Below are 13,965 nucleotides of genomic sequence, written 5' to 3' on the forward strand. Positions count from 1 at the left end.
AATTGGCAGAGTGGCCACCGTGTGCAGAGATTGATTGGCATTCCTGGCATGCCTGGCAGCAGAACAGATGTGACTGGACGCACTCTATTCTGACACCATCGACAACCCAGCTACCACTCCGTGTGAAAATTGCAAAAAACACAGTTGATGGACAGAATTCAGAATAATGTCTTACATTCACCCCAGTACAAAGATCTGGGCCTAAAGCCATCGTTTTTTTGCACTCCACACCACCCTAGGTCAGACAATGGCTATATGCAAATCAGCCTTGACCATGTGCCTCATGGGAACAGTCCAGCCCGAACTACCAAGCCATGTCTTTCCTAGACCGGAATCAAGCATCCAAGGACCGGTTTCTGGCTATCAGCCTTCTTCAGCCTGGATAGCTTGACTCCAGTGGTGTGGAGAGCCTGGGACTCACGTCTGAGCATACCTAGCCCACTCGGGGTGAAAATTGCAAAAAACACAGTTGATGGACAGAATGCAGAACAATGTCTTACATTCACCCCAGTACAAAGATCTGGGCCTAAATCCATCGTTCTTTTGCACTCCACACCACCCTAGGTCAGACAATGGCTATTTGCAAATCAGCCTTGACCATGTGCCTCACGGGAACAGTTCAGCCCGAACTACCAAGCCATGTCTTTCCTAGACCGGAATCAAGCATCCAAGGACCGGTTTCTGGCTATCAGCCTTCTTCAGCCTGGATAGCTTGACTCCAGTGATGTGGAGAGCCTGGGACTCACGTCTGAGCATACCCAGCCCACTCAGGGTGAAAATTGCAAAAAACACAGTTGATGGACAGAATGCAGAGCAGGGTCTTACATTCCCCCCAGTACAAAGATCTGGGCCTAAAGAACGGTGATGGATTAAACCCAGATCTTTTGACTGGGTGTGAGTGTTTGATTGATTCAGAAGCTCCGTCCATCACCACCCCCTTTTGTACCGCTTTTGGCCGCCATAAGTGAGGCAGGGTATGCTCAGACGTGAGTCCCTTGCTCATTTTGCCACTGGATTCAAGCAAGCCGGGCTGAAGATGGCTGGAATGCCAGAAACCAGTCCTCGGAAGCTTGTTTCCGGTCCAGGGAAGACATGGCTTGGCAGTTCGGGCTGGACTGTTCCCATGAGGCAAAGGGTCAGACTGATTTGCATATAGCCATGTCTGAACTGGGGTGGCAGAGTGGGCTAAAGAACGGTGATGGATTAAACCCAGATCTTTTGACTGGGTGTGAGTGTTTGATTGATTCAGAAGCTCCGTCCATCACCACCCCCTTTTGTACCGCTTTTGGCCGCCATAAGTGAGGCAGGGTATGCTCAGACGTGAGTCCCTTGCTCACTTTGCCACTGGATTCAAGCAAGCCAGGCTGAAGATGGCTGGAATGCCAGAAACCAGTCCTCGGAAGCTTGTTTCCGGTCCAGGGAAGACATGGCTTGGCAGTTCGGGCTGGACTGTTCCCATGAGGCAAAGGGTCAGCCTGATTTGCATATAGCCATGTCTGAACTGGGGTGGCAGAGTGGGCTAAAGAACGGTGATGGATTAAACCCAGATCTTTTGACTGGGTGTGAGCGTTTGATTGATTCAGATGCTCCGTCCATCACCATCCCTTTTTGTACCGCTTTTGGCCGCCATAAGTGTGGCAGGGTATGCTCAGATGTGAGTCACTTGCTCACTTTGCCACTGGATTCAAGCAAGCTGGGCTGAAGACGGCTGGAATGCCAGAAACCGGTCCTCGGAAGCTTGTTTCCGGTCCAGGGAAGACATGGCTTGGCAGTTCGGGCTGGACTGTTCCCATGAGGCACAGGGTCAGACTGATTTGTATATAGCCATGTCTGAACTGGGGTGGCAGAGTGGGCTAAAGAACGGTGATAGATTAAACCCGGATCTTTTGACTGGGTGTGAGTGTTTGATTGATTCAGATGCTCCGTCCATCACCACCCCCTTTTGTACCGCTTTTGGCCGCCATAAGTGAGGCAGGGTATGCTCAGACGTGAGTCCCTTGCTCACTTTGCCACTGGATTCAAGCAAGCCGGGCTGAAGACGGCTGGAATGCCAGAAACCGGTCCTCGGAAGCTTGTTTCTGGTCCAGGGAAGACATGGCTTGGCAGTTCGGGCTGGACTGTTCCCATGAGGCACAGGGTCAGACTGATTTGCATATAGCCACGTCTGAACTGGGGTGGCAGAGTGGGCTAAAGAACGGTGATGGATTGAACCCAGATATTTTGACTGGGTGTGAGTGTTTGATTGATTCAGATGCTCCGTCCATCACCACCCCCTTTTGTACCGCAGCTACCACTCCAGCAGGGTTCCTTGCAACTCACACCGCCATCTTAGAGCCCCTGTAGGCGAGTTTGTGGCGAGGGGAGTGCAGAACCTGTTATGTGTTGGCAGACTTTTACGTCAAGGCAATCCAGGCCCCGGAGACAAGGGGCCCGCTTATACTTAAAACGCAACACCTCTGAGCATCGCAGATTTCATTCTAAGATTTGGATACATTTCCACATTTTGAAGGGATTGAAAACCATCCCAGGAGTACTCTTGGTAATGTATGCGTAGACATGATTCTAATATATATACACCAAAGAATCCCAAAGACCGTAAGGAACCAAGGGTACTTGAGTCATTCTAGAGACAATGGTCCATTAACAAAAAAATAAATACAGTTGTTATGCATACAAAATCAGTTTGATAAACAGATTCAATGATCAGAGTTTTCAATTTTATTACTACAATTCAAACAAAAATTTGAATTACCCCAGCCGAAATAATTTCAAAAACGAAAGCTCAAGAGAGCAAACATACAATGAACTGAAAAAACAATGAGCAAAAAAATAATGATGCACAGAAAACCAAGTGTTAAAAAACATATAGATATATACAGGCACGCAAACAGTGACCAACATTAATATAAAACCTCTAGATCACTTCTTATTAAAAGCAAAATACTATTGCACCCAAAACAAAAATAGTATGTTTGTTTTCTCTCTTGATCTTTGGTTTTAAAAAAAATTCCGTCTGGGGCAATTCAAATTACGACTGTATTTCATGTTTTGTTAAGAGGCCGTTGTCTCTTGAATTAGACATGATTCTAAGGCGTATTCACTCCATGTGCCTTCACATTTTCACTGTTTCCTATTTTTTCCATCCATAAAGTGTGTTTGAGGCTTTTCTCATACAGTCTTCACTCTCGAGCCCTCATTCCCAGTGGCCAAGTGTTTAGTTTGATATTTTCTAAGCAATCCAACTGCGATGGGTCAGAATGTATAGGGTGCTAGTTATTCTTTGTCCTGGGTGATAGAGATTAGCCTTTCGCTTTTGGTGCTTACTGCACCAAAAAAATGCATGATATGATATAAATTTCAGCTGGTTTTTAATCTATTAAAATATATCCAGGGAAAACGATGCATACAATGTTTACCGACCAATTCATAATTCCTGTGTGTGCAGTAACTACTACACATTCTGGAATTATCCGAGTGACTCTTAATGACGGCCAGACTCACAAATTCCCCGGTTCAAATTTTAAATCTAGATATTAGTTGTGAAAATCACAGCGAATATGAGTGAATACACACAACGTTATGAACTTGTGTGTGTTCATCCAGTTCCAGTGGCCAATCAACACCATCGTCTCGCTCCGCAGGAACACCCATGAACCGACCGGTGCCGTAATGACTGCAGAATGCCTGCAGACACCACAGATTTTCTACAGCAGCGACTGAAACTGGAATTTGCAAAGAATCTGCCAATCCTTGGTAATTAGGACTATTTGAGTGTGTTCCAATTACCTACTCATGCCTTCATTCCTCCGAGTCTCAGCTTCTTCGGCCCAGTTCTTACCCATGAGGCGAGTCTCTCACTTTGAGAAAGGCAGTTCACTTGAAAAACATCTTCTGTTAAAAAAAATGTATTTCCTTTCCCCAATGAACATAAACACCTGGATGAGGACACCACATCCTAATGGAGGCTAAGCCAATAGGGGGATGGGAGCCGAAGAGTGGACTGAGGAAGATGGGGCTCAGACTAATGAATATTACCGGTAAGTACTCAGGATATTACCACCTGGTCAGTTTTCCTGACCCCAGTCTTTACAAGCGAGGACTTGCAAGCAGCGGGACCCTCATGATGAACACTGGGATGCGCACTATCCTGGGAAAGGGAGCATCATGACCCTGTCTCTGCAGGTGACAGACAAAGCAAGATGGGGTGTCCCGCAATGAGGCAATTGTAGTCAATAGAGGAGATTGTGTTAAAGAGGGGTTTATAGAAGGGGACTAGTCAACTGTGTAAAGGAGGACTGGGACTGTGTGTAGCATCTGAACCGGAATACTCCATGCTCATCAACATGACATTTAACAATAACAACAACAACCAGAAAGAAAAGTCGTTATTCCTAGTAATATGGTTAAGCCTAAACTTTGCCTTGATGTCGGATGCTTTTTGCTTGCAAGAGAGAACATAGCAGATACTTCAAGATGTAAGTACACCTGTCCGTAGGACATGTTGGGTCACTTGTAGTACAGGGGCTTTCCCTTCACAAAGCCAGTGCTGCAGAGGGAAAACCCCAAATTACAATGTACACTGTAAATGTTACAACAGATTGTGCTGGCTCCAGTGGAACAAAGCACTTAAACCTCCACTTTAGTCTGTAACCATTTGCAAAGTGGAAGTTGTCCATGGCGGATTGCTCCCTCTGTGTGAGTGGTGTGAGGAGCAGCTAGCATTCTCATAGAGAGCTGTATGCTCCCCCACAGGCCCCTTTCACAGTGTGCCATTTGTACCCACCCCCATGTCAATTTATCAGGGGCTCCCAATGCTGGCACACTATAAGAATGGATGCAGATATAGAAGTGTACTGTCCCTTGCGGGCCTCTCTCCCTCCATTTACAGCAGGACACAAGGATACTCCGAAGGAATCCTGCCTCAGGAACATAATGATGGGAGACTATTACAAATCATTGAGACCAGTCTCTTTGCACTTTCCTAGGGCGTTGATAAATGGCTGGATCAGTGGCATAACGTGGTGTCGGACCTCAATGGGGACCCATGAATGGGTGGGCCCCCTTTAAGCTGCAGGAGCCTGCTCGGGAAAGCAGAGCGGCTTTTTCAGGCATTTAACTATTCATTATTCCATGCCATTGCACACATTCTGCATTCTGGCTTAGAGAGTGAGGGGACCCCCTTCAAAAACAAAAAACCCTGGGGGACCCCGGCAGTGTGGTGGCCACCGTTACACCCCTGGGATGGATCACAGCGTAGACACGGTGCAAACACAGAACTGCGATGCAACCCGGCATAGTACATCCGACTCTAGTAACTCTTTTTACATCCTATTGAACACTTATGTCTAAAATCCTTCTCAGCTCCTCAAAGCAATATGGGCAAGCGACTAAGCCAGCAGTACACTTGAAAAAGGGTGGGAGAGCTCAACAAGCTGTTTATTTGTCAGGGTCCTGCCCCACATTATCATGCCAGCACTGCTAGAAAGACATCACAGGCAAATAGATAGGAACATACCTAGGGTAGGGACAGTGTAAGACGCAGAAGTGTCGCAACAAACGCTGGCTTGGCATTGGGTATCTTTCAGTGGGAGCCACCATGGCCAACGTGGCCAAGTAAATGATGTTCCTCACGGTCTTCCATTCATGAGAGAAAGGGTCAAAGATGCCTCCTTGATCAAGCATCTGTCGCACAAACTCACACGCCGGTTGACTTCCATGCTGATCCACCTATAAAAAAGCACCCCAGAAACATGTAAAAACAGAGACAATGATGCATGCGTAGAGCATTCCAAAGTGACCAAAGAGTGAGATTCACACAACGAGCATCATGTACCAAACAACGAGGAATGCTAAGTAACAATACAAACGCATGCCCCTCATTCCTTGCTATATATTATCTAAGTGTTACACGTGCCCCAATCACTCTTCCATTCCTCAGCTTTATGTACTGTTAATATACTCAACCCATAACCAGTGTTTTTCATGCTTAGATATGGACTGGGGCCTGCATCACTGATTCAAAGAAAATGACCTTGGTCCAGGCATATCACGTGGAGTTTCCCACCTGGTTTAAATTGGTAAATGTTACTGTATGGATCTTCAGTACTGGGCAAGCTATAAGAGCACCAACAAAGAAACTCTGAGGAGTTTCTAATGCTTTTGAATTTCAACCCTAATAGCCAACTCAGCCTGCACCTCAATAGCAGAGAACGCATGAATAATCCCTGCAGGCACGCAGTGAAAGGGATTTTCACATGGAAGGAAATCTGTTGACAAACACTGGGTTGCATTCATGGGCAGCCTGGGATTCATGGGAAGGGAAACGAAACCCATGAGTCTTAACTTTGTTTTTTAAATGGTAAAGAAGTGATGCCCTCCAGAAATTAAGTTTAACCATTGAAAGTGTTTTGAAACACAGAGCACAGAGAAATAGTGAACTCAGTAAACAAGCTGAGAACTTGGAATTATTCGGTAATCTAAACTCTATTGCCTGAGAAAAAAATTCCCCTAGCGAAAGAACACTAGTCATTCTGACATCCTTAGAAGTCAGAAGGATCTTTATTTAAACTAGGTGCAACTCCCTGTTCCTACATGAAACAATGGAAATATGGGTATAGGCACTAGTGGTATTTGGGGATGGACAGCATGGCAAACACCATCACAGCACTATGCCCACTACACCAGTTTCAGTGGAACTAAACTGTGGTAATTCTCTCTATCTAGGCAGCCTTGCATATGTAATTCAGAAGGTGCAAGTTATTCAAAACACTGCTGCCCGAATATTGATGGGCCTCCCAAAAGACTGTCGCAAATCCGGCTTTGGCAAGCTTCATTGGCTTCCGGTGAACAAAGAACTGCATTCGAAGGCCTTGTGCATCGAGAACTATGTATAATACTCTTGTGGCCCGCATAGCCTCAATCACCTTATCACACCATGCTACAACACGAGAGAGTTAAGATCCAACAGTCGCTCCCTCTTGGTTATCACCAGAATTAAAAGAACCAAGGCTGGAGGTGATCATTTGTATACTGTGTTTCTAAACTCTGGAATTCCCTGCCCAGTTACCTCAGAGCCAATAGCAACTTGTTAAGTTTCAGGAAGCAACGGAACGGAAATAGAAACATCTAAGAAGAAATGCTGCTTTACTTCCTGGCCAGTGTCCAGCTGTGGCTTTAGGAGTATGTGGATTCTTGAAAGAAACAATAATGCTGTGGAGAGTTGTGGCCAAGCTGCAATTATGGAAATTATGGAAAGAAGTGTGGAAGATGACTTAAAAGGAGTGATTGAAAAGAAAAGAGGCTCACTCTAAAGGACTGGGCACGTTTTATTACTTTAAATTGCTAAATAAAATTAACAACATTACTTGCAAGAACAAACCTGCCATGAAATGATGCAGAAACTGGACTCTAACATTTGAAGAGCTTCCTGATTCCATCATCGGCCATCTGTTGGCCTGTTACTACATCCTCATCCGGTTCTCTCAGCACCCATTGTCTATGAAAGTGTTAGGGTCAGTGTCAGAACACCCTTCAGAGACCCATGAGGAAAGCAGGAGTTATGGGGCCCAGCTGTGGGGGTTAAGGCCTTTCACTCCTGGTCACCCGGGGGCTGACCTACTATTGATAGGGAGCAATGGGGCAAAGAACTCCTTCAGCTCTAGACTCTCAGGGGAAGCGAGGGTCGAGCAGTCCAAGGCTTCTTGGGGAGAGGGGTTAAACACAGGCTCACAACTCAAAATGCAGTCACTAGCAGCAATAAATCATTGTCCAGTCAAAACATTTTCTTTTATGACAAAAGGAGTATTTATACATGACCACAAAGTAATATATGGCATGCACCAGAGTGCTGCTTAACTCCTGGCAAAGGCAGTAGGTTTCAGCACCATGTGGTAGCTCTTTGGCTGCCCTTCCCGGTCCAACAAGACCACAGTCTGGGAGACATGCCTATTTCATGGGGCAAACGCATGATCCATGTTCATCCATGCCACCAAAAATCAGCACCAGGATTCCAAACATCTCTGTAGCTACGACACCCAAGGCAGGGATACACATCTATAACCATGTTATGTTACCCAGTGTTTTGTAGAGCGCTCAGCTACTCAAACAGAGTGTCCCGGCGCTTTCAGACCTGACAAGACACAGAACAAGGAAAGAAGGTGGAATTATTGGCCGATCCTTTCTGAATGATAGCAAGTTCTCAGTCTTTCTCAGAGACAAAGGTAGTGCATTCCAAGATCGGGGCGCCAGATACCTAAAAGAGCGACCCCCAATGCGAGCGCGCTTAATAGTAGGTACCGTAGCCAGCGACAGTGAGGCAGAGCGCAAAGCTCTGGACGGCTGGTGCGAGCCAATTCTGTTCCTAAGATAATAGGTTTCCGAGCCATGCAAGGCCTTGAAAGCTATGGTGAGAGCCTTGAAAGCAATGCATTTCCCTATAGGCAACCAATGAAGCGATTTCAATAGTCCTGTTGCGCAGGCTCTCCGGCTAAGGCCAAAGATCACTCTAGCTGCCGAGTTCTGCACCACCTGTAAACGCGACAGGAGGTACTCAGGGAGGCCAAGGTATAACACGTTTGCATAGTCCAGCCTTGAACCTATCAAGGCTTGGACCGTAGTCCTTCTGTGGGCAAGGGGTAATGTTTTGTCCCAACAGTCATCTTTAGAACTATTCGACATAGAATGTCCCAGAGCAAAGGTCAGCCTGACAGACACTCTTCATGTTTAGAGCAAGCAGCCAAGCACTGCACACGCATTTATGTGCAGGTACTTGACTGCCTGAGCCAAACTTTGCCAGGTTGAATATTTCACAGCCTTGTGGGCCTAAGCCTCCTCAGCCCAGCAAATCGCTGAGAGGTCCCATCCCTCAAGACGAGAGGGCACGTTACTGACAGACTAGGACCTGGGCAGTCCAGGCTTCAAACCTTAAGTGCCTAGGGTCGACTGTCCATCAGGAACCCTCATTACAGAGTGGGTTGAGATCAGCAGGTCTCACTGACCCAATTCCACTATGTGATGAGTGAGGGGATTCTCCCTCTCACTTTGCTGACGCATGACAAGGTTATCCAATAAGAGGAGGTGGCAGTCCCTTTCATGAAGTATTCATGAACCACTGAGGTTTCCATTCTTCCATCCACTGTCACTGCAAAGGAACTATAAGTTTGTTTTAATGCTGAGTGCGTGTGTGTATGTATGCATGTATGTGTCTTTCTGCTGTCAATGGGTGTGTGGGTGTGGATGTGCTTGTAAATGGTGGGTATATGTGAGTGGATGAGGTGTGAGTGAGTGCATGGAGATGAGTGTGAATAAGTGTGTACGTGTGTGACCCACTCACCACCTTAGACAGTTAACTTAATGGCAGCCACTAGTGACATCTAGGTCACCTCCTGCTGGGGAGTTTTGTTAGCATTTCACCTATCTAAAGTAACCCAGCACTACCTCTGTGGTATGCCCAAAGGACAAACTATGCCCATCAGCCTGCCATTTCTGTAAAGCGTGACACTGGAAGGCAAATTCTTTTTCACTTGCTAGTGATTAGAAGGAGAGAGACCATTTGCTCTTCGTTTTTGTAATTTGGAGTTTACTGGATGTAGACTCTGGATTAGATCTCTGGGGATGTGTATCACCTAATGCTTCACTCGGAAAATGTGCGAACATCAAACACCTGCAAGATTACATTGTGACGCCACATCGGGAGGTGACACTTTGTTTGTCAGTTGTATACAATGGGTGGTGAGAGTCAAAATCTGTCCATTGAGGATGGATCTGCTTGTTGTGCTGACCCAAAAGATGAACAGTACCTTTCTAATTGCCTGCACTGAGAAGGAGCTCTCCAGAATTACCTCACCAGGAAGCTGGCGATGTCCTTCCAACTTGTTTAAGTGGCTCTGCAGAAAATACAGCCTTCTGAGCCAGGACTCCAAGACCTTAGATCCTCCCCAAAATATTGAATTATTCACTGGCAGGCATTTTGGTAAGCTATTTTACCTCTATGATCTAGGAACCTACCAGCTCACATACACCTCCACCATGTACCTTTCAAGTGCCCTGTGACAAGAGTTTCGTTCCTTGGAAGCTGAGGAACCAGAGGAATGAGGTGACATAGGAGACAACTCCAACATGTACCATTGCATAGTCTGGTGAAGTAAGATATTTCTACCCTTGGCAGATGTGTCATCTGAGGTCTGAGGGCCCACTGAGGACACGTCAAACATGGTCCATTACAGTGTCTAGCAAAATGAGATCTTTCTACCCTTGGAGCAACATGTTCCGTTGAGGGAGCAACATGTTCCGTTGGAGTGTCCGGTGAAATAACATATTTCTCCTCTGGAAGATGAGTGGCCAGAGAGGACACACGTGGGACACCTCTAACATGTACTGTTGCAGTGTCCAGTGAAATTATATATTTCTCCCCTTGGTAGATGAGTGACCAGAGATCTAAGGGCACTTTGGGAACAGAGAAAGCACGGGCAGCACCAACAATACACTTTGCAGCACCTGAGGCGGTCACAGGGAATTCCTTGAAAAGCAAACCAAAATGCTGCAATAATATTCTGCATGAATAACTCTCACCTTCGTCATTGGTTTATGCAAAAAAATGTATTAATACATGCATTTCCCTACATACTCTTAGCCATGACTTGTTCCCCTGACTTTAAATTCGGATTTCCTGATAATCATGTTTTTTTGAGCTTCACCGTGAGCAGATATCTGTGAGCCTCGGTCTTTAAATAAACCACTTGCTCGTTTGTGTTTCTCAGTGGTATTAATTATACAGCAGCGTTGGAAAGAAAGCCTATCCTCGGTTCCTAGAAGCTCTTTTTTGCTTACTTTACTTGGTAAATGAAGACATCTAAGAGAGTCACTCGCAACACGAGCTTTACAAATGCGTCTATTCTGGAAGGCTTAGTGGTAACCGGGATCGAACGAAGGTGGGAATTTGTTTGTTTTATGAGTAGAAATAACAATGTTTTGCGCTACTTTTATTCAGAGAAGCACACACTTTCGTGAAACACAATTAATGTTTGCCATTAAACAAGAACAAGCAAGTGAAAAGTACAAACTCAGAGAGATCATAATTTCTGCAACAGTAAAATAATGTAATGCTTATGTACATATCTTATGCAAAACAAAGGCTATGCGAAGGAGTGAAAAATGTTGACAAAAATGGCTTCGATCTTTGGGGACGTGGACTGCATGTGCTCAAAATACCTTAGCTAGGTGAAGGTCGTCAAACAGGCACAATAATTTCTTGTTTCCAACCGGTGCGTAGAGACTACCATTGCGCCACTCCAGCCGCTCTTTTAAGCACCCCCAAACCATCTTGGTATCTGTAGATCTGCAAATAACCACAATTAAGTCAATGTTAGCGATTCTAATAGAAAGGAGTCCTTTTTCAAATGTACCTGGTGCTGGTGTTGGCATCCAATGGACATGTGTATGGAGAACTAGCACTGAACAGTGGCATGACCATCACCACCACGGTGCATGCATGAGCCCAGGGCGATATTCTGAAATGCTTGTCCACTTCATGCCCTATGACACAGGAAAACCTGCTCAGTACCATTGCCTAGAAACATGCAAAACTTGCTCTCTGCTGAGCTGGACATAATTGTTTCTGGTGGTATCTTTCTACAGCACCATACTGTGGTTTAGGTCAGTTTTCTCCAAAGTCGATGCTGGAGGGCTGGATCCATGCTATATTTGTAAGATAACTATATCTGTCTAAATGGAGATATGCTAAAAATCTGGCATGGATCCGGCCCTTCAAGACCGACTTTGGAGAACCTGGTTTAGGTTATTGAGTTCTTTAAAAAAGGCTTATGAACCGGCCTGGCAAAGTCCAGAGTACTTCACTTATTTGCATTCGACCAAGGAAGACTCATTAACACCCACAAGATGATAACCCACGGTTGCTGCTTACATGTTCCACCTCCCCCGCTCTTCATCCCAAGATGAAACCTTCCACTCATATTCAATTTAGCAGAAAATTCATATGAGTTTTTAATGGCTTGGAAGGAAGGTGCACTAGACTTTCGTGCGTTCACTCTGCTGTAAAAGTTGTGTTACGTTTGTTTAGGAACAGCGTGTTAATAATTACTTTAATTCGTAGACATATCGCTAATTAAAACCCAGAATTCACCCACTTGCCTTGACCCCCTGTGCATTGTAGCCGTTCAGGAACCTAATGGCTCTCCTGATTCTTCAGTGTGGGTAGTGGCCAGGGGTCCAACTGGACTGAACCCTGCCCACCAGAGCAGAACCAACCAGTTCACTAACTTACCCATAGGATGAACATGTGAGCAGTGCTTCCTTCTTTGCTCAGGCTCACTTGAGGTGGGAGACTCAAGTACCAGTAGTTCTAGAAGTGGCCTGTTAGGTGCGATTCAAGGATTCTCCTGCACTCAGCACCATGGCTCTACACCCAGGGCACACAGCGATGCAAAATGTATCTACTCACTCTTTATTGTTTTCTTAAAATGTTTTGCAGCTTTTTAAAGATGTATTTTCTAGATTTGTTGCAGCACTGATACATTAATTGTTTTATAGTTAGTTTTTGTTTCTTCCGTGCAATGTTTCTCTCTCATGCTAAATGTTTCCTAAGTGTAAACCTTCAACCTCCAGCTGTACTACCAAAAGTCAGGCTAAGACTACCTATAGAATTGGATGGGTTCCCTTTCCAGGGCCCTCCTGATAAAGTTGTTGTAGGAACAGTGGATGTAACTCTTCCTTTAACCTTTTCAGCCTGCCATGCATATTTCTAGCACTGTTTCCCAAGTAAAGTGCCTGTGCTCCCCTCTAAACATGGTTGAATTGGAATACTCCTAATTGGCATATTTAATTTGCCCATACGCCCCATGTATATGTTTTAAAGAGTACACACAGTGTGACATTTAAATGCCACCAGTGGACTACAGCACCCTGTGAGCCATCCACTCCAGTGGCAGTGCAAACATGGCTTTATGCCTACCATTGTAGTTTGACTGTAACGGTGCCAAGCCTGCACTGCAACTTATCAAACTTAACCCCTTTACAGGTCAAAACATTTCTGTTAAAGTGATCCTTATCTATGCTGTGCAGCCCACATAGCAGGGTGCATGGTTTTTAGAAGCAGGCCCTTATAGTGACTTGCCCCTAAAAGCTATTTTAAATGTAGGTAGTCTGGCTGACCCATACAGAAAGACTGAGAAGTAATTTTATAAATGCATATTAGTTTGCGCTATATAAAACTGCACAAAAAAATAACTCTGATTAAATAGACACATGTGTGTATGACTGGCTTGAAGAGAAGAGTCATTCCCTCTCTCTCCTTACATACCCCTTCACCCCCGGAAATACCCAGGGCATGGCGTGAGTCAGATTACATTACATAGCCAACCAGTGATTCTCAGAACTGTAAGGAGGTTTATGAAGACAAGCACAGAATTACATGTTGTTAGATGCATTATTATATCTATTTCACTCTGACAAACAGCACTTATAGCAGTGTTTATCAGCTATAAACAGAATTCCTGTCATCGTGGCTTTGTACGGGGATAAGTAATGGAGGCCACTGCAGAGAAAAATGTACTTCAAGCTTTATCAAGCAGGGATTACAGCCACTAGACGCAGGGAACCATCTTATGTAAAAGGTCACACTTGATTCAATAGCTGGTGACAGCTACACAGCAAGCAATGCACAAAACCTTCTAGATGCATGCAAACAGGGCAAAGAAAACGACTATCACACATGTCTATATGCAAGTGCAACATTTTGTACATGAGTTACCAATAGGGCTAGCATATCAGTGGCCAATCTGGTCAAAGGAATGGCTAATGAATAAATACATTAGACTTATAATAATAATAATAATAATAATAATAATAATAATAATAATCTTTATTGCATGATTAATTAAAATCTTTGCAATTAGGCAGTAAAAACAAGAAAAAGAAAAGTACATGAATTAAGCCTTTAAAAAGCAATTA

The 13,965-nt window shown here is 44.9% G+C and overlaps 1 protein-coding gene across 1 annotated transcript in view; it reads right to left on the reverse strand.

The window, feature by feature from the left end:
* The window catches only part of LOC147729701 (dynein axonemal heavy chain 17-like), a 1,258,223-nt gene that overhangs the window by 1,121,252 nt on the left and 123,006 nt on the right, over positions 1-13,965 (reverse strand). The window contains exons 12-13 of the mRNA XM_086954021.1: positions 11,209-11,335; positions 5,516-5,727 (exon numbers count right to left, since the gene is read on the reverse strand). Coding sequence (XP_086810147.1) covers positions 5,516-5,727; positions 11,209-11,335 — 339 coding nt within the window. The remainder of the gene's footprint in view (positions 1-5,515; positions 5,728-11,208; positions 11,336-13,965) is intronic.

Source organism: Lissotriton vulgaris, chromosome 2_1 (genome assembly GCF_964263255.1).
Source record: "Lissotriton vulgaris chromosome 2_1, aLisVul1.2, whole genome shotgun sequence".
Classification (NCBI taxonomy): Eukaryota; Metazoa; Chordata; class Amphibia; order Caudata; family Salamandridae; genus Lissotriton; species Lissotriton vulgaris.